The sequence below is a fragment of the Drosophila nasuta genome, chromosome 3 (genome assembly GCF_023558535.2).
Source record: "Drosophila nasuta strain 15112-1781.00 chromosome 3, ASM2355853v1, whole genome shotgun sequence".
Taxonomy (NCBI): Eukaryota; Metazoa; Arthropoda; class Insecta; order Diptera; family Drosophilidae; genus Drosophila; species Drosophila nasuta.
In genome coordinates, this window is record NC_083457.1 from 34,088,016 (window position 1) to 34,109,821 (window position 21,806).

At 37.4% G+C, this 21,806-nt stretch overlaps 2 protein-coding genes across 2 annotated transcripts in view; both read right to left on the reverse strand.

The window, feature by feature from the left end:
• The window catches only part of LOC132789013 (frizzled), a 121,754-nt gene that overhangs the window by 45,070 nt on the left and 54,878 nt on the right, over positions 1–21,806 (reverse strand). Inside the window, exons 3-4 of the mRNA XM_060796743.1 lie at positions 20,661–20,855; positions 20,252–20,477 (exon numbers count right to left, since the gene is read on the reverse strand). Coding sequence (XP_060652726.1) covers positions 20,252–20,477; positions 20,661–20,855 — 421 coding nt within the window. The remainder of the gene's footprint in view (positions 1–20,251; positions 20,478–20,660; positions 20,856–21,806) is intronic.
• Positions 5,226–5,740, reverse strand: LOC132790224 (histidine-rich glycoprotein). Its single transcript, XM_060798687.1, has one exon. The coding sequence runs from the start codon at positions 5,648–5,650 to the stop codon at positions 5,378–5,380; it is 273 nt and encodes a 90-aa protein (XP_060654670.1). The 5' UTR covers positions 5,651–5,740; the 3' UTR covers positions 5,226–5,377.

Below are 21,806 nucleotides of genomic sequence, written 5' to 3' on the forward strand. Positions count from 1 at the left end.
AACCATTTCTAAGCTGTCTTTTAAGAATTTATGTTAACTATTATTCAGCTCATTTCTGTTTCTATTTTATTTTTATATAAAATCAATATAAACGTTTGAGATTCAAACCTTTTCAAAGCGGTGTTATTAGAGTTTATGTTAACTATTATTTTATTTCCAGTTTATTTATATTTTTTATTAAATTTTTATAAAACCAATATAAGGTATCTGAGAAACGTTTGTGAATATTTATATTGAAAATGCTCATGGTTTTTTATCCATTCATTTAATATAGTTAAATTGGCCCAAGCACAAATAAGTCTTTTTATTTATTTTTATTATTCTTGACAACAATATTTTATTGAGTTAAAATGGCTTAAGCACATATTTTCTCGTTTGCATGAATCTTAACAAATTCTTGAAAATTTCGTATTTATTGTTTGGTAGAGATAAACTTGGTTATGCCTGCAAAAATGTATCTGAATCATTTTAATCCTGAAAATACGCTTTCATCATTTGTTATGATAGTTAAGCTTGCCACTTGTTGCTGCCACGGCTTCTCTCTCTCTTCACACATTCCATTCACCTCCCCGCTGCTCATTTCAATTAAACTCGTAAAGCCATTAGCTCGTTTTATATAAACTCACAATGCCGACAATCCGCCCAATAACGATATACCACCATAAGCTCTTACATAATCGGCCATATATTTTCCCGCACTGCAAAGTTTTTCAATTTTCCGCAGCTTCTGCTGCCGCTGCTGCTGTCTGGCTCACACATATTGAATTGCATATAAATAAAGCAACGCGACGCGATGCTGGAGCTGCGTGTAATTATCATAAAGCGGAATCTTGTAGCGCCAATGCGAAGCTCATAACTAACTTGTGAAGCAAAAACGATTTGGCCACAACTACAAAGGAGAGATAGAGAGAGAAAGAGGGAGGCTGGTCAGCATACACTTCTCTTGTCCTGGCCTGGCCTAATGCCCATTTTGGCCATGGCACGTCACCAGCCCAAACGATGTAACTTTCAATTTGCGTAATTTTCAAGTGACTACGCGACCAACTGATCCCTCACCTCAGCCAAAGCTAAAGCCAAATGACTGTTGCTGTTTGATGATGATGCCATGAGAAATCTTTCGGCACAAACTGGGCTGAACTTTTCGGGGGGGGGGAAACATTTTGAGGCGTGGCTAACTGCTGCGTTAAGGTGCACGCTTGTCATAAAATCCCGCTTATTATGCTGCCTATTAATTTTTTACTGCTAAAACCTGGAACCTGGGACCTGAGGACCTGGACCTCAACCTGAAACTAATGCTCAACGGGGCAACCTCACAAAACTTGTTGTTCGACTGCGACTGCGTTTGGCTGCTGCTGCTGCGCTTCCATAGGCAATTTATGACATACATGCGAAATGGCCATCGGCATCGCCATCGCCTGGCCAGACCAGGCCGAAGCACATTTGGAGGCATATCGCGCCGCTTCTATCGCAGCTGTACAAATTTATTTTCCTTTGACATGCCCTAGGCGCCAAATGGGTATATGCGATGGCTTGTCAACTTGGCAAACCAAAGTGTCGAAAGTGTATTTCAATTTGAATTCTATCGCTTTTAACTTTACATAAATTTAGTTTTGTTTATCAATAGTTGCAAAAGATTCTTGAAATTCGAAGTGTTGAAGTTGTCTTACTATTTCTATAGAAAGTTCAAAAAATTTTATACTAGATGGTTTATTAAAAGTTCTACTCTAAATCATTTGAGTATTTATTATAAATTTATTGTTTGAAAAAAAGTTCAAAATGTTTCGTTACACATCCTGTTGTTTAGGAAAATTCATTGATGGCAAGAATTATTCCTCATAGGGAATATTATTATGAATGGTGATATATTTACATTATTTATATAATAAATCTTCTCCTTTTATATGTTTTCTATATTTATTAGCAGTCTTCTTTCTATTTCTTTTGAATGGTTAGAGTATTTAAATTTCGTTGTTTTGTTAGCTCTATGCATGCCATTTATTTTCTTTATTTGTTTCAGCATCTGCTGGCTCATTGGGGCACAAGAAGCGAAGATGTCGGAAAGTTAGCCATCATTAGTACTAACAAGCGACATTACGCTGAGTCTGACTCTGACTCTGAGTCTATGTCTGGGACAGAGTTGTGGCTACTCAGGGATCTTTGCTCTCAGCCTCTCGCTGCTCTTTTGGTTTTTGGCTGATTACATTCGCCAGATAGTTGCGAGCACGCGTAGTTGATATGGCTTTTGTTTTTCAGTTCCCTTCAGTTTGTCTGCCCATCATTGGGCTCACTCCTCTCTGTGTGTGTTTACTCAAGGAATTTTTATTGCCACACATGTGAGTTTGAGCCAATGTTTCTCTTGTTGTAGTTGTAGTTGGTTCGCAGTTATCGCATTTTTTTGATTTTTCATGGGTTTATTAAATTGTTTTATGTAATCGCAGATGGTCAAATGTCATGAGTTGAATTCTTGAAATTACTCTTGACTTTGATTATATTCTAGTGTCGTGTTATTACCCCAAATGACTTGCTCACATACAGCTACTTAAGTATTGTATTAGATGGAAGATATGGTTGTGGCTATTATATTGTATTATGAATTTTATTTTCAGCTATTGTAAGATTATGAATATTATACAATACATACTTGTACTTGTCGGCTACTTAGGGAAATAATTACGAGTACATACCTGAAAATAAAAGAGAAAACAGTTTGAATTAGTAAATATGTTAGAAAGCTGCCAACTTGTGTCAAAGGAAAAAGCAATAAAATTGTTATAGCTGAATCAATATGTTAAATATTATCTTATATATCTTATTATATGATACCAATTAAACAATGCTGTCAACTTGCTTTATTGCAGAGTGGGAGACAAAGTCTTTTGTTTATTGCATCTAATAAATTAAGACTGTCAACTAGTTCGGATTGCTGGGGGGCATGCTAACTTGCTATAAAGTGGTATTTATGAGCATGAAATAGTAAATGAAAGACAAAACGTTTTCGATTAGTCAAAACAAAATTAAAAGAGCTGCCGAGTTATTATCTAATGGCTATAAAATATGACTGCCAACTTAAAGTTGGGGAACTGCTAATTTGTTTTAAAATAACGGTAATCTACCACGCTGATGAAGTAGTAAAATATATATTCGTTTATTTTTCCAGAGAATAAAAATGAAATCAATTCATTTCACTTGAAAGTAATATTTATAAACTGCCAACAGTTGTTGCTTTTACGTCGTAATTAAATGCAAATAATAATTAAGATGGGCAACACGACGAGTTCACTTTGTCGCTGCTCGAAATTGAACTACATAATTTAAGTATTTCAATTAAAAGCGGCAAACACACACAAAATATACGCTGACAATTATGAATTGAGATGTGAGTTGTGAATTGTTTACGGCCAGTTTTGTGCGAGTGTGTGACAGGTTTCACTTTCGCAGTGAGCCGTCAATTTGAGGTCTGTCGTTTAAAATTGTCAAAAATGCATTTAGACGGGTTTGCCGCGTTGGCTTAGTGGGTTGGTCACAAATAATTTTCATAGTTAATTGACAGCCAGACAGGCTGAGAAATGCTACCGTTGGCCATTAGCCCAACTTGTCGTCGAAGAGTTTCGATTAAAATTCAGTCACTTACAAATATATATATGGAGGGGTATATATTAATATTATTTGGACTTTTTTTTTCGTTTCGTTGGGTTGTCAATAAAGTCAATAAAATGTAACGCCTGCTGTTGCTGCTCGTGCTGCTTTTGTTGTTGTTGTTGCTGCTGCTGCTGTTGCCTTTGGGGTGTTATTTTGGCCATGTCTGTCGCTTTATTTAATGGCAACATGTTTTACAACATTATTAGACAACGTCAGAGAGCCAAACCACGAACCGGCTTAGCTGGCTAACATGGCAAATTTTAATTACCAATATTTTCCAGGTGTCGAATCAACGTCCCACGCCATTGGCAACATTTTGCATTTTATGACAGTTGCCTCACGCGTTTCCTCCTCCCCTCCCTTTACTTATTCACGAGTTGAGTTCGGGGAGAAAAAAATTAAATTACACATTTGTAGCTGCTGCTAATTAGTGTTATGTGACAAACAGTTCTAATGGCTTGTAATTGGCCAATATTTGTCTGGGCCATTGATATTTAATTCATTTATATTTATGCGCTTAACAATGCTTAGGTCGTTCGCCCCAGTTATAGCTACAGTAGTTAGTTTTGTACACGTATATACATATATTTTGATGTATATTTGTACTTCTAACCGCGGGCCACCTAATTGAATTGTCGCTGTGGCTAATTCACAATGTGGTCGCCATAAGCCGCTTATTATACTTCGTTTTTTGCTCAGATTACGCATTCATTCAATTATCTAATACAAAGGCTTTGATATTTATAGCAAATTCTTATTTATCAAATGTCATAAATCATTATATTTATAGATATTGAATGATAGTTTATCATTTCAAAAGCAATGTCACTTTCCAATCACTTTTATTGGTGTATTGGATATGCGAATGTTTTATTTTTTTTGCGCATTATATTTGTGAGTAGAATATAGATAAGATATTTATTATTCCGATTACCATCTTATCATGTCGTTCTTGTCACGCTTATTATCAGCTATTACTAATACCCAATTGCGCAATTGTTAATACCTCGAATTAATGGGCTTGAAAATATTTACATTTTTTGTTTTGTGGGCAAAGTGAGTTTTTATTTTGTATTTATTTTGACAAATGCACAAATAAAATTTATCATTAAAAATGATTGCTTTGACATGTAAAGTATAGTATAATTCTATGTTAATGTGATGCATACTTTATTTTAGTATGTATATTTGTATGAATTTCATGCACTATTCACAATTTTTTTTTATTTTTCTTCTTTGTATATTGAATAATTTCACCATTTTTTTTTTTTTGTATTATGCAGTTTTTAATTTCATAATTGAAAGTAACTTTTACTGTATTAGTTTTCTTTGACATTGATTTATATTTAGAATGTTGTACTTTCTTTTGTGCCTTTTAGTTTGGGTTCCCTTAGGCAAACTCAAAGATAAGATAAAGTGTTAGACACATATCACAAGTTTAGATCTTTTGACATCTTAAGTAATGAGTTTGTACTTGAATATTTATTTAATTTAAGTAACAAAACCATTTTGTAGTAATTTATTATACAAAAAGCATTTAATATGTCACTATTTCTACTTCCAAATTTCTATTTAAAAAGAAACACATATTTGTATTGGGTTTTTGAAGAGTTTTTATATTTTTTATGGGTTTTTCTTGAGTTTTGTATAAAATAAATAAAATTCGTAAAACTATGTTATATGAATTCACTTCACAGGGAAATCACAAAATTCATCGCTTCATCATTTCATCAATTCCTTAGCAGTGATGATGATGATGATGAGGTGGTCCGTGGTGGTGGTGATGATCATAGTGGTGATCAAAGTGGTGCGGCGGCGGTGGTGGAGGGCCGTGATGATGATGATGGTGGTGGTGATCGTAGTGCGGTGGTGGCGGAGGTCCGTGGTGGTGGTGATGGTGGTGGTGTGGCGGCGGTGGTGGCGGATGGTGTCCGTGGTGGCCGTGATGGTGGCCCAAATGCAATCCCAAGTGGATGCCAAAGAGACGATCGTGGTGTGGTGGTGGCGACATTCTTAGTCTTTTGTTATTTGGAATCCTCTTGTTATCCTCTTGCTGTAGGTCTTAATTCCTCAACTGGAATTGTTATACTGTGTCGCAGTTAGGCAGCAATTGGCAATATATACGCGTTCTGGACTGAAAACTCTTATCAGATAACAGGCGCAGGTAATGTACATGGCTTGTTATCTTATCGACGTGTTTTCTTTTTTGCAAATTGTGAATCATTGTGAGTCATTTTTTATGTTCGGTTGTAAAGATACGTGCGATTATTACTTTCGGGGGGTTGGGTTCTGCTATTTTGGCAGGTGAATAACACGTTTTGGGCTTAGGGTGATTCCCTGCCACTCTGTCCCATTCACAATTGACATAGAACAGATAAAGCTGCCAGCCTGCCTGCCATCTAATCGGAGTAAATAAATAAATAAATCTGTTTACGCCGCCAGACACAAGTGAATCAAGCTTCACAGCAGCAGAAGAAATTGCAAAGAAAAAGAAAGAAGAAAAAAATGAAAAACATGCCACAAAGTGTGGCAACTTTTTGTGTGGCGGCGTCGAAAAGTTTTGGCATCACAAAAGAAAAGAAAAGAGAAGGAAAAATGCAAGATGCCGTCGACAATAATTTCCGCCTGCATGCCGGTGTCTGGACAGAGTCAAGATGTTGATGAGAGAAGGGGAGCAAGGGGAAGTGGCGACGACAGACTGCCAGACAAACTCCCATACATATATATATTTATGCTGGATATACTAAAAATGCTGGATGAATGACGCGTCACAAGAGAAGTGAAGCAAAGCACACGATGAACATTTTTTCGTCAGTGTTGCAAAGCGTGGTTTGAGAGCACGATGTCGCATCAAGTGCTTAGTGCGTGCAAGTGACATTTTCGTAGACTTAACAATAACTTTTCCTGTTGAGTGCGGCAGGAATTTGCAGACGGGGGATGTGGAAGTTAGCGCTGATAAAATGCGTTAGAAGTTATAAAGCGATTAGGAATATGTGCGGGTTGCCAGCAGTCTTGCCAAAGGGGGTGGAAGAGAGACCCAAAAATAAAAAAGAAAGAATGAAAAAGGGAAAACTTGTTTACGCTTGGCAGTATCAATTTAATGCCTATTTAAAGTGTGAGCTCCCCCGAGGCACGTGGCAATGCAGGTGATGCGGATGCTGATAGCCGAGTTGGTAATGCATAAATTTGATTTTATGGCACTGTCGTTAAGCACTTGCCAAAGTTAGTACAAAAAAAAAAGATATAGCAAACACAGAACTGCACTTTAAAGAGAGTATCTGCCAGTCGATTAACACAACAGCTGCTCAATGACCTGGAAAACTGCCCGTTATAATCAGCTGATGACCCAAAAGTCCAATTAATATACAAAAGGACATTCAGTTTGAGTCCAGCTGAGCTCGCTGAGCAAACAAAATCACATCAAATCAAATGTAAACAGAAACACAAACACACACACAGAGAACGAGAGAGAGAGAGCGAGCAAGAGAGGGAAACATCAGCTGGCCTTCTGTTGCCTTACATAAATATTGCTAATTAATAATTTCATCGACAACTGTTGAAAATCGTCGTTTGGTTGCGACTCATAGAACTCTGCCTAGATTCAAATATTAATTGAAAATGTCACAAGTCGGCGCAATTATCGTAATTTATAAACACGCGTTGGGGGTTACTTTTTTTGTTGGGCTCACTGCAGGCAAATCAAATCAAAATATTATGATTATTATTATTATTTTTATTACGTGAGCTGGAAAAATACGCAAAAATGTGCAGAACCAACCCTCAACATCATCATCCACATTTTGGGGGTGTTGCATAATGAAATGTCAACAGAAAAATTGCCTAGGAAACAGAAAAGTTTTGTTACATTTAATTTCGAGTGAAGTTTCGATTTTGACACAAGTGGGAAAATGCCCTTTTAAAGATTCGCCCTTTAAAGGATTGCATATATGACTCATCATCTGCTATGCAACGTGTGGTTGTGGTCGCCATAGAAAATTCAAAGTTGCCACAGCTTTGCCTGCAAAACTGACTATGCAAAAATGCAGCCAAAAAGCATATAAAATTATTATGCGAGAGGCGGGGAGGAGAAACGGAAGAGGCGAAAAGTCCCCGAAAAACCGGCTTATGACAATGCTCAAAGGCATTTTTTGGGCAGCATCAGCTAAAAACCAGACAGAGCTCTGACTCCGACTGCGACTGCGACTGCGACATGCTCGGCATGTGCATATAAAGTCCAAATAAACTCAAAGTTGTTGACAAAAGGGTTAAAGGCCATAATTGTGGCGAAAGTCCCGGACTGTAGGGATAGCATCATCGCCATGGCGTGGCGACGTCGTGTACGTCTGGCACATTAAACTGAGAGTGGATTTTTATTGAAAGTGTAAACATGACGACAGACCAGAGTCATCAGAATTATAATGCCAAAGTGGACAGCTGCTGCAGGAGATGGGAGAACAGCACATCACAGAACGGAACACACACAAACAATTTTTAGGAGTATGCGCTCAAAATATTTGTGTGCATATTTGTGAAACACTCGCAAACACTTTAAACACAAAGTGTTAATGGATTCTTTTTTAGTGGACTTTAGCACTTTAAAGTGCATTATTACTTGATGGGCGACAAGCGCCCCAAGTGTTGACAATGCCATAAGTTCTGACATAAAGGGAGCAGACAACTATGAAAATTTCAACATCAATTAGATTTGATGTGGGGAAAATTCCGAGATATATTTTGAGTGACAAATTATCCGAAATGTGTAATATTTTATTTCTACAAGTTTATAAATATTCTAAGTTGTGAATTTCATTATGTGTTCTTCATAAGTGCTTCATAAATTGTTGCTATTTTCCTAATGAATATAACATTATAGATACATCATATCGTTAAGTCTAATCTTCCAATGCTTAATACAAAATTTATGTAGAAATATATTTTAATTAGCAACACTTTACGTATATTTATATATTGATTATAATTAATTTTCAAATAAATAAAATATTAGTGATACATCATATCTTCAAGTCACATCTCTGAATGTTACTCAATTACAACATTTACTTTGTCCACTTGTCTTAAGTAGATTGCGAGTCAAAAACATCTAAAAATACAACCCCAAAGTCAAGAGACCTAACCCCCTCATCTTTTATTTCTCCAATTCCGCCCTGCAATATTTATTTTATAAAGCTTACAAATTTGCGCAAAATTTTTGCACACACAAAGACAGAGAGAACAAACGAATGGAGTTGTTGTAGCTGGAAGAGGAAGTGGAAGTGGAGCAAATACGAGTACGTTACATATACATGTATAAAGAAAGGTCCATATGAATGCGATCAAAAAGGGGAAGTATAAAACCCAAGCACAAAAGTCTTCGCTGACTTCGCCGAGTGAGGAGCTAACAAGCAAGCCTCGCGTCATTCCCGTTGCCCTTTCGCTTCGTCGTCTACAAGTTCTTTTAAGTGATTTCAACCCGGAAATGCCCATAAATCGATTTTGAGGGTGGCAAAGCAGAGAGTGAGAAAGAGACAGAGAGTGTACTGAACACAACCTAATACCAAATCGACGAGTCCTTGCAACACATGCGGCGGTCGCTTTATGGGATAAATGAATGAATTGAAATGGGCGGCAAGTGTATCGACTTATGGTTGAGTTGAACAAGAATCTGGCACACTTGTCTACACCCCACCATCTCATCCCCATCTCTATCCCGCATTCGCACAATGCAAATAAAAGTTCATTACAAGCCCAGCCAAGGCGCTTAAAAGTTCCCACTGAATGTGTCGAGGCTTTGTTATGGCCAGCCAGTGAGCTCTGTCCTGTCCCATTTTGGAGTGTGTTTCTTTCCTTTCCATCCACTGCTGTTGCTGTTGCTGCTTCTGCTGTCTTTTATGGTCATTGCCCCCCACGCTTCGCAGTTGTGTCGTCGACGTCGTCGTCGTCGTCGTGTGTGCGGCACATGGCACCGGATATGCCACATCCGTAGAGTCCGCAGAGTTCGCAGCAGTTCGAAGAGTTCGTTCAGTTCGGGCGAGCGTGCAAAGCGCAGTCAATAAAAAAGAATTCTAAAGCCAAAAAGGAAATAAATTAACAATAAGCAATGGTTTTTCTTTGCTTTTTTGCCAAGTTTTTGATACGTCCATAAGCATTGGTTGATATGCTATCGCATATCGGTAATCGCTTATCCACAATTGTCGGATATTGTACATAATTTAACGCCGGTCATTTTCTAGTCGAAGCAATGCAGCAAAAAAAAAAACAGACAAGAAGTTATGAACTCAACTAGTACAATGGCATCTTTAAATAAAGCATAAATTCCTTATTCAGTCTTTTATAATTTCTTTTATTTCATTATTCAATTTGAATTTAGTTCAACTTCACTTTCATCAGGCGGCAACTTTGCAGCTTCTCCTTAACCTCATTTGTTAAGCAACTTAACCTCACTTTCATCCCATATAAAACGTCAACGTCACAGTCACAGCGCTTGTCATTAGCTTGGCTTTGCAATTTTTAATCAATTTACTTGCATTTTTATGAAATTTCATGCCACTTAATTAACCCACAGTGCAGCAACCGCAGTTGAGCTCAGCAAAAACCTTAATTAACCCATTACCTTTTGTGCTGCAGATGAAAAACAACAAATAATAAAAAAGGGAAGGAAATGGGTGGAAGCAGCAGCAGCAACAGCAACAACTACAACCAAAGTATTCAACACGTCGTGCAAAAATGCCAGGAGAAAAACTTTTAACGCTTTTTCATGCCAAAAGCATGTGAAAGGTGTTGGCCCGGCCAAAACTTTGCTCGTTGTTTTTGAAGTTGGGCCAATAAATTTTTGGACGCTATGAGGTTAAACAAAAGCCATGGCTAAAGCCAAAGCCATAGTCAACGTCCTCAACAAAACTAATAACAAAACCTACGCAACGACTGCACTCGACAAGAGAGAGCACAGAAAATTATGTTCGATGTAATTAACAAAAGTTTTTTACTGTGAAAGGAATGCATTTTTTTTACATTTTTTATAAAACTGAAATCTTGGCCCGCAAGCGATGTGAGCACTTTAGAGAAAAGCAATTGTCGAAGACGTAGAAAAAAAACAACAACAGCAATTTACACGCCCAAAAAAAAAACCAAAAAAGCGAAAAGAATGGCAAAAGATTCGTTTTCATTTACGCATTTTCATCTGTCTCCCGAGCTCTTATCAAATTAGACAAAGGGGAGAAATTTTCCGTCCAAAACCTTTTCGATGTTCCGCCACCAACCAGGGGTTAAAGGTGTTCCGGGATGGGAAGGGAATTGCCCTTAGTGTATAGGCCTTAGATACGAGTGCGAGTATAAAACTGCCAAAAAAGAGATTTTAATGACAGCGGCAACCGCTGCGCTTTATGGGCTTTTATGTGTGTGAGAGATGCTCAGAAAGCCATTCAATGTGGGCGTGTTTATTGTCGCCAACGGCGTCAGGATATTAGAAATAAACAGAACAGCGGGAGGTCCCACCAATTGCCAAGGACCAACGACGAAGGACCAAGGACCGATAAGCGTCGCAGCAATCCAGCCAGGAAGACAATCCCAATGTGTGTGGCCATAATTTGTGCAGAGGATGATGTCAAGTTGACTTTAATGTTCGATTCCATTACCGAGAGACAGTTCGAAGAGTGAAGATTAAGCAAAACATTATTCCATGCACGCGATTGTCGGAATTTCAATTTAGATTCAATACCTAAGTGAGGCAATGAACATGTAAAATGTCTTTAATATTTGATTTGCTTATGGGGAATTTGAGTAGCGATAAAAAAAAATTACAATCGATGCTAAAAAGTTTAAACTTAAAATACATTAAATACATTTAAAAGAGATCTGAATAAAGTCCTTTACAAATATTTTTAAATTAAGTTTATTATATTTATATGAATATTCAATATGTATTCAATGAACATGTAAAATGTATTTAATATTTGATTTGCTTAAGGGCTATTTTAGTATCGATTAGATTAAAAAAAATCACAATACACAAAAGTACTTTACAAATATTTCATAATTAAGTTGGTTATATTTACATGAATATTGTAACTTAAATTTAAGTATTTGCCATTTTTCAGCGACAAAGTAAAATAATTGCCATTGCATGTAAATATATTTGTATATATCTCATTTCTGACATTTACAGCTTGTAGCAAGAAGAGTTGCCCCAAACCCGCGGCACATTCATTAGTCTCTGTCTGCGTCTTTGCGCGCAGATCTCGCATCATTAACATTGCTTTTCACACTTTGTGCCATTGTTTCCTACTGGTCATTGGCCTGGTCGAAGGCAAAGCCAAAGATGAAGTCTGAGTTGGGGTTGCTCAGCTTACTGTAAAGATGTTGTTGTTGCTACGTTTTTTTTTGCTTCATTCTTTGCCTTTGGGCGTGTAAAATGCGTAACGCGAAAACCTTTTTCTTGTCTTCGTCGTCTTTTTCACTAAGTTTTATGTTTTTCAAATCATATTAATTTGAATTAATGAATTTAATTGCTACTAATTAGTGACCCGCCAGTGCCGACAACTTGAGCCCCGTAATGATCTGGCTCTCGACCCGCTATACACTGCGCTACAAAATTTCCATGTTCTACATAATTATAGCAAAACACTCTCGGCGAGCGTTGGCATTGGCCAGCGAGCGAGGGGGTTAAGCTTAGCTTTGGCATCGACTTTGTCGACTTCAAAGTGCTACGTTTATGCACTCGGTAATTATTTAATAGGAACAGCAATAAAAACTTATATAAACAATGAGCTGCGACAATTTAATTACAGCTTCAAGCTGAACATAATCTAACAATTAAGCGTGCTCTACTAAAATCTAGTCGACAGACTGCGTAGAGAGGTGTTGACTAAATGATACCCTACTTTTTGGGGGCACAATTTGAATAAAGTTAGTTATTAGAAAACTAAATCAAGTTTATGCATGCGTTTTAAATTATATGCTAGAGTAAGTAAATTATATATTTCAAAAGGTAATTTGAATATATTATATAAAATGATGAATACAGAAATTAATCTTCGATACAACAATTTGAACATACGAAGTGATCAATACAGAAATGAATCTTCAAATCAATTCAGTGGCTGAAGAGCACGCACTTTAAGAAGTCTGAATTTTTTAGATATCTTTCTTATAAACAAATGCAATAATATTTAAGTCACACAAAAGAAGTTTGTAAACAAAACAAACAAACAGAAGCCGCAAAAACGTGCGTGTAAGAAAGCCATATAAAAAAGAGTGACAGCTACAACTGGGAGTTGCCGAATTCTAAATACACTTGACTTGATTTAGGGAAGCATATTCCCCGCACGCTGATAAAGCACCCGAGTGTGTGTATCGTAACCTAGTTATACCGGGAGGAGGGGAACAAGCGCTAAATTGCAAATGTAATCAACGATACGGCAACTTTTGCCCGATGGGGCACTCAGCAACAACAACAGCAACAACAGTAGCAACAGCAACCGCGACAACAACAACAACAACGAGTCAACGACAAGAAGTTGCACTGAAAGCAGAAGCTGTGGCAATCGCAACATGTTGTCGTAGTGTAGCGACAACCTCTCGCGATATCTCTTGACTGTGTATCTACTGCTGTTGCTGCTGTTGTTGCTACTGTAGCTAAAGCTACTGCTGCCGGCGTCGCTGCCAGCATCGCTGCTTGGCGGCAACTCACGCACGTTTCACGCTTTTTGTTGTCGCCATCGTCGTCCCCATCTTAGCTTGGCTCGACTCCGCTTGGCAGCCATTTTAGCTACCGGTTTTACGCGTCAAAGTGCGCGTAACTTTTGCCGCATGCCACATTCGACGAAGCAGCAACATTGTTGCTGTTGTAGCCAAGCTATTGTTGTTGCCACTGCGAGTGCTACTGCAACAGCTGCTGTTGTTGTTATTTTACTTGCAAGTTGGTCAACAGTTGCTTCGCTACTCTTATCCTTTGTTTTTACTCACTTTTGCTCTAGAGATTCAAGTTAACTCAACGCTAGATGAATCATAAAACTATTGTTGCAGTTCACTTCGCTTTTGTGGACATCTATGCTGGGGGACTTATTGTGAAATATTTAGTTTTATAGAAATGTTGCCCAAAAATCAATGATTGGAAACTAAGATTAAAGAAATGTACACTACACAACAATTTCTTTATGAAATCTTGTTGCTACGGCTACCCAAATAATTTTCACTCTGAAGCTTCTTAAAATAAAATTTGCCACAAAATTTATGATAGAAAATAGATATTAAGGAAAAATATTCAACACTTTATTTGTTTTTCATGAAGATAAAACTTGTTTCTACAACTACCCAAATAATTTTCTGGATACACTTCGAAGTTACATACTTTGAAAAAATGTTTTGAAAATTATTGAAAACTAAGCTTAAGCTTAAATACACTTTAGCACACTCAATTTATTGCAATTCAAGTACCGAAAATTTGATGCTACCAAAAACATTTCCAAAATAATTGTCAGCAAACACTTTGAAGTTTTGTTAAATAAATGTTGCCCAAAAATCAATGACATAACATTGATGATATTAAAGGAAAATACTCTACACTTTACTCACTTCACATGTTGAGAAAATTTGTTGCTATAGCTATCCAAATATTTCCTAGGAAACGCTTTGAAGTTACTTCGAAAAAATGATTTCGTAAAATAAATGTTTCTTAAAAATGAAGGATTGCAATCTAAGCTTTAACTTAAATACACTATACCAAACTCTATTTAATTTGACAAGTATCGAAAACTTGTTTCTACATTCCCGCAAAACATTCCCAAAATAATTTCAGCAAATACTTTGAAGTTACTTGGAGCTGTAGCCATAGCAAAGGCAAATCAAATTCTTTTGAGGTAATCAAGCAAATTTTATTATAAAATTGTCACGTTTTTTATGCGATACATTCTGTCAGTGTATTTTGCCTTCATCTCCTACTGCGTTACCCTTTCAAGTTGTTCTTTCATATATTTGCAGTGTCGAATTCCTCAGAAGTGCAGAGCTTTTGTTTTCCATGTATGTGACCAGAATGTGACATTTTGTGTGTTGTGCTCACTCTTTGAATTGTTTTGCCTGGTATTTCATTTTATTTGGCTTATTCCGAGTGCTGCGTTGATTCATTTTCTTTGTTCGCGTATCGTCAGGACAACGTTTATGAAATTTCTTTCTTTATTAAATTATTCTCCCTTTTTCTTTGCGTTTAAAGGATTTCTGTTGGATTTGAGGCATTTCCTTGTTACAAAATGCTCTCTAGCAGCAAATGCATTAATGCAGTTTGGGTTCAGGGCAGCTGCTGCTGAGTTGAGTTGAGTTGAGTTGGCCAAGTCCCATTCTCCCCAATATCATAAATCATTCATACGCAATTCTCTTTATGCTACTCGATAAGACGCTGTGCAGCTTTGACTTGGCCATTTGTGCTTTGTGCTCGATTCCAACTGGCAGCAGCTAACTATCAAGTCCCACAAGTCGCACTCATTCCCTCACTCTTTGCAACTGACCAAGCGTTGGATAAATTATGCTAATATCATTGCCAGTAGTCGGTTTTATTCGACATCTCCCTCGGATACTCTCTTTTCTCTTCCCATTTCTCGCTTTCTATCATAATAGCTTGACAAATGAAGAAAAATACAAAGTAGTAAAGCAAAACTCGACTCAGAAATACCCACTCAGAATCTTTTGATATAATTACTACCGTTTACATTGAAAGTTAAGTGCACATACCCTGTTTAATCACTCACTTACAGGGTAACAAACTCACTGACAAAGCGACAACTCAAACTGAAAACTCGACTTTGTCTGGCGACTTACAACTTGTGCCATATAATTTGCAAAAGCGCAACAAATTGTTAATTTTCTTTACTTTTAACTTCTTCCCTTTCCATTTTGTCCCCTTCTCTTCCCTTTTGCTGCTTCTATCCCATCCTTCATTGCCCCAGTCATTCGTCTTTCTGGGTCTGTTTTCTTAATTTACATATTTTTGTGCCAGTTTTTTTATCCGTATATACAAATTTTTTTCAAGGCAGACTCGCAATATAAATTTAAAATAATTGCTGAAAGCAAAAGGAAAATGTCGCAAGAAGACGGAAATTATAATAAATTCTAGGCTAATAAAGCAAGTTGTTGGCCACGTTTATTGCATTTTCGCAGTCCTCTAGCTTAATATTGATTTTGATTTAGCATCTTATAAAAAGATTGAGCGCCCAGAAGTTACATAAAATCATTTTTAATAATATGTTAATAAACTGAAGAAAAAATATGAATTGAAGAAATTATTCATAAAATCTTTGAAAATAAGAAAATTTAAAAAATATGACATGCAAACTAAAAATTAATAAATAAATTTAAAGTCAAGAAATGAATAGAGGTAAATTTCTTAATGTAAAATATATTATCAATATAATTCAATAAAATACATTATCTTATTTTAATATGAATGTAAAAAACTAAACCATTTTAATAACATGTTAGTGTAGAGTGAAATATAAAACGTGACAAATATTCCTGAAAAGAGCATTTATTCAATATTGGCATGGAAATAGAAAATCAGTAATTAAATTTATAGTCACGTAATAAATACTAAGAAAGATTGTTATAAATTGCCAAAATATAATTGAATTACAATGAAATTATTTTTGAAATAAATTTCTCAAGAACTAAATAATCAATGGCTTGAAATGCCAAGAGAAAGTGTCTAAAAATAGCTCAGACTTGAATGAATGCATGGAAAACGTTTGAGATCTAAGGTTAAACGTTTTGCCTTGTGGTCTTCACAAAATTACGTATGCGCCCTGTATGCCTTGCTATTTGGAATCGAACAACAATTCGAATATCAGCTGGCAATTGATGCAACTACGCCTACGATTTACACAGAATCTGTTTTATATGCTAAACATATCCGCACACACACACACACTCACACACAAGCAATCAGATTACTAGCCAGGCATTTAGCATAAATGAAATATTTGCTTTTTGCATTCGACAAATCCATTTCGATGGCTCACATTTATGCAGGTGATTCATAGGCATCTTTTGTGTCGACCAAAAAAGGGAAATCCATCAAATGAGCTGCCAACGCGTCGCGCACTCAATACAAATTGAAGCATACCCAGAGCTACCTCTCTTTCTCAGTCTGCGTTACCTCCAATAACTGATCTGTCGCTTACGTTTATTTACTTAACGAAAAGTGCCTGCAACAGAGTCAAAGACAACGAAGGCAGGAAAAGAGGAGAGGGAGGAGTGAGGTAGACTATTCGTATCTGTGAGCATTATTCAATGTTTGCTGCGAACGTGCGCAAATTACAAATTCAATGCACGTAGCCAACGGCGGCAAGACTTCGGGCCAGTTGGGAGTTAGGCGATGGTGGCTGCTTGGCTGGTTCTGGCCATGTTTACGGAACGTCGCTGCCATCATCGTCGCCTCAGCAACAGCAACAGCTACAGCTCTCAACCAGCTGACGACACATTAAAATAATGTATTTTTAAATTTAACATTAATTGTCGTTGAATGGTTTCTGAATGGTCTCTCTCTCTCACACTCGCACTCGCTTTCTCTCTCTCTGCCTTTTACCGTTGCGTGTCACCATCGTTAGGTTCGCCCTGAGGCCGCTTTTCGGCCGAGTCTCTCACAAGGAGTGTCCCCTTCCTCCTCTCCCCGATTTCCTTCTCCTTGGTGTGCTCAGTGCATTAAGTCATCATTTTTACTTGAGTTTTTCCTTTACGCTTTTCGCTTTTTCGGGCAAAGGCAAAGATTTTCATAAATCGTTTTGGCTCGTTGTTAATGTTTTCCATCTTTTATTACAGCCGTGCAATGAGGGGGAAATATGTTTTTTATGGCTTTGCCATTTTGCATGCATTAGCGAATGTCTTTCGAGCTGTGGCATTGTGGTGGGGGAATTTGTGGAGTCTCTTTAAGTGGAAATATTTGATTGTGTTTGCATAGCACTGGAAAAATTGCAATGAGCTTGTCTCTCTCCGATAAGTGCTCACGCATGTGCAAAAATTCGATTTTTCAACAGGTAAAAAGCAGCAATATAATATTTATGTATTTTATATCAGTTTCTACGTGCCAATCAATCATCTCGGTTATCAAGATTGAACACCAGTCAACTCATTTAATTTTATGAAATTAATTTAATTCGATTAAAAATCGACTTGTGGCTCTTCTTTAGTTTGGACGCCAAATCTGTATTGGTATATTTTAAATGCTTTAATTTATTTATTTTATTTCTTATTCATTTATTTAATTTGTATTAGATTAATAAGGGACATTTTTGTCTCCCTTAAGACAGAGAAAAGAAATGCCTTATATGCGATTTCTTCTTTTTTAGTATGGGAAAAATATTCGCTTGGGAATGTTTTATATGCGTTAGTTTAATTATTCTTATTTTAATTAATTTTATTATATCAATTCTATCCATAAGCAACTCCTTTCTCTTCCTGAAAATCTAGTTTTAGTTCCAAACCAGATCCGTAAAGAAATGTTTTTTATGCCTAACTTTAATTACCATTTCAAATTGCTCTCGATATCTTTGGCTGCAACTAATTGGCCTAATGCATAGCTGATGTAACAGGAATTCGCCAATAGTTGGCACTTAAAACGCCCTATAAATCTATCTTACAAGCATGCGTTGGGTTAATCACTCGATAATTCCGTTCGAGAGCATCGATTGCTATTATCCGGTGCTAAGTCCCGCGCCAAAAGCTCTCACTTTACATTCGACATTTACAATGCAAGAGGAGGAGTGAACAATGTTGGGTGGGGGAACAGTTAATGTTCGATATACACTATACAGTATATAGGAAAGTGTAGTAAAGTGGCCATCGCCGAGTGTTCGCTACTCATTCATTGGATTTGCCTAACAAGCCATAATCATGCGGTGGTGCTGTATTTAATTACTGTGTCTGCCTTCCATTTCCAATTGGAAATTGCTGCGGGTCGTCGCTGGTTGCAGGGCAGAAGTGGTTTCAACAGAGGACAATCAGCGGCAGTAGCAGCGGCAGCAGCTAGGAAATTCTAATGCGCCATAATACCAAACACAATTGAGTCATTAAGCCGCAATCTAATTAAGCCCAAAAATGTGAACGGCTATCCAGAAGAGGCAAACACAAAAAAAACAGCAGCTACCCAACTGAAAGAGCTAAGCGAATTCGCTTTGGTAGCTGCTCGAGATTTGTGTTCTTGTTGCTTGTTCTTTGACCCGAAATTGGAGCTCATGAGCTCCACTCACAGCACAGTACACAAAAAAAAGTACAACGAGAAAAAAGTAAATAAAAAAGAAGAATTATCCAAAGGTCTAAATCTACGTTGGTTTTTTTACGGCATTTTAACGTGACCATTTTAGCAACCATTTTGTTTTACATTTCTTGGCCAAGATTTATTTCGTGTCTGCTTTCGACCACGTAGGTCATTAAATTGCTTAGAAATCGCGGACATCAACTCTACGGACGGAACAACGCTGCTCAGCTTTGCTCAGCACTCAGCCCTCCCTGCCAGGTCACAATCAGGCCCGGCCCGTTTTTTAAATGAACCACAAAATGACTGTGAAACGGGCGGCACGCACCGTCTGTCTTCCAATGTACAATGGGAAAAAAGCAGACTTTTTTGTGGCAAAAGTTTCCAAAAGGGGTAAGCAATGACATTGCGTAGAAAAGTTCACTACAATCTACACTCAAGTGAGCATTTTGAATAAAGCAGAACAGTATGATATTATCGGTAAAAAAAAACCAAATTAAAATGCAAAAAAAAATAGTTATATACCAAGACCCAGGTTATAATACCCCTCGATTTTATGAAAGTTGTTTGGAATGTTTCTAAAATTTCAAATTTTTCTTAAGCAATGTGTATTTAGTTTTTTGAATTGAAATATGACAATTATTAAAGGTAATGAAATACATTAAAGTTATATTTTCAGACAAATTTTGTATTATTATTAATCTACAATTAAATAAAATATATAAAATTATATTTGTCGAATTCATCGAGATCACAATAACAATCACAAAATATAAGCATATCAAATAATGATAAAATTAAAAGATGTATTTATAATATATGTACTATTTAAGTCATTATTACAAATACTAAATATTAATTGATCTTCTACAAATCATCTAATTTTTTTCGATTTGTAAGATATATTTTTATTGAATCGTATTCATAAAAAATATAAAAATGTTGCAGCATAATTTTGTTATTTCTTCCCATTATTTATTTGTTGCTTTAGTTCTTAAGGTTTGTTTGGGCTGCGCAGCATCGAAATAGATACAGTTAATGCCACAAAATGATGTCTAATGACGGTTTCGTCTTACATGACGAAATCTGACGGCTGTGGCTCACACAGACAGACAGTTTGGGGATACTGAACACTGGAAACTGAGGTTTGAGTTGGGTTTGAGTTTAGTTTGTGTATCTATTAAGTGCTGGTAATTTATAATGACTTCCAAGTGGGGTCTCTTTAAAGCTAAAGGTCAATGGAGTGAGAAGATTCTTCCTGTTTCTCGTTTCTCGTAATCTCTTTTACTATGTTTCGCCTTTTATTGTTTGCGTGTTCGCTTGTGTGTTGTTATTATTTTTATTAATAATTGGGTATTTGGGTAGGGGTGGAGTACTCACCTTCAACTTTAGCCAGAGCAAGCACCGAGATGGTTTGGAGAGCTGGCACCGCCCAGGCAACCAAATGGAATAAATGAGATTTATTTTCAATTGCCTCGTGGCCCCATTTAAGTCCGGCAGCCAAGAACCAGGCAAAGGCCAAACATGACCACCACGCAAAGGCGGCCATGCAACAGAAATACAATGCCATGAATAATACGGTGCAGGCCGTGGTCTGCCGATGACCCTGTAAGTGGATGCATATCCAGGATGAGCATGAGAATGAGGAAAGTATAAGAGGGAGGCAGCAGCAGAAAGGCAGCAGGCGCAAAAGGCACAACACAAAAAGTAACGTAAGGAAGTTCGTAAATAAAAAATGAAATTCGTTTCACCTGCTGCCAGGCTGTTTGAAGTGTAGCTGCCGACTTACCTGGGTTATGGTGGACATCATCTGCAGGCGCCCCAGCTTCACTGGCGGCGGAAATGGTTCCCGGCACGACACCGAATCGCCCGCACCAAGTCCGGCCACATAGGCGCAGCCAACGACGAGATAGCAAACGGCCAGAAAGACAATCGCTCGCTCCGGATAGCGAAAACGCGAAGAGTCTATCAGAAAGGTGAGCACCTGCAAATAAAGGTGAACGAAAGAAAAAGGCAACCATATATATGTCGATTATTATTATACAAAAGAGGCCACACAAATTAAACATATTAAATATGAATTTAAATTTAATTAAGTCTGTAATTATAGGAACGAAGCCGCCTTGCGAAGTGGCTTAAAAATGCATTAGCCGGGGAGTGGAAAGCAGATAGAGAGGGGAGAGAGGAGCCAGGATGCTTTTGCTTTTGCTTTCGGCTTGAGGAGGTTTCACTATGGTCATTAGGCTATACACATTAGCTGATTGTTGTGCAATTTATTTGATCTGAGCTCATTTGTAGCGTGTTCCCTAATGAGACCAAGCCGACCAACGACCCTACACACTCAACTCCGCACTATTCAGGCTTTGGTTTGTTGCCCGTTAGCCTTGGGCATTATATATTTAATAATGCTATTAGGCTCAATTTCCCCCCATTCAGCTGCACACACAAATTGCTTGACAATTCTTTAGGCTTTAAGGACAATTTCAATTAAATGAGCTCCCGCCTAGGAGCCCGTCCTTCCCCCCTTTCCCTTACAATGAAAACAACTCAGACGAAACCAATTCATGACATCAACTCAAAGCTAAAACTGCAATCCTCAAACCCTCAAATCTAAATCCGAATACCAAATGGAACTCAATCTACAATTGTGTCTGCCTGCTGATTACGCACCATTTAAATGAATTCATTACCATTTGGACTAAGCCCAGGGCTGAGGCTGAGGTTGAGGTTGATACTGAGGCTGTATCTTAAGTCCTTTGTCTTTTGTCTTTGCCCAAAAGCCATTTAACTTGATCATTACAAAACTATCACGAGGCGCTGAGAGGGAACAACAGTTGGAGTGCTGGAGTGTTGATGTGTTGCAGATGGAGCGTTGGTGCCTTTGCCATGTTGTTTCCATTGCATAATGTGCTGCCATTATTATTACGACCAAGAA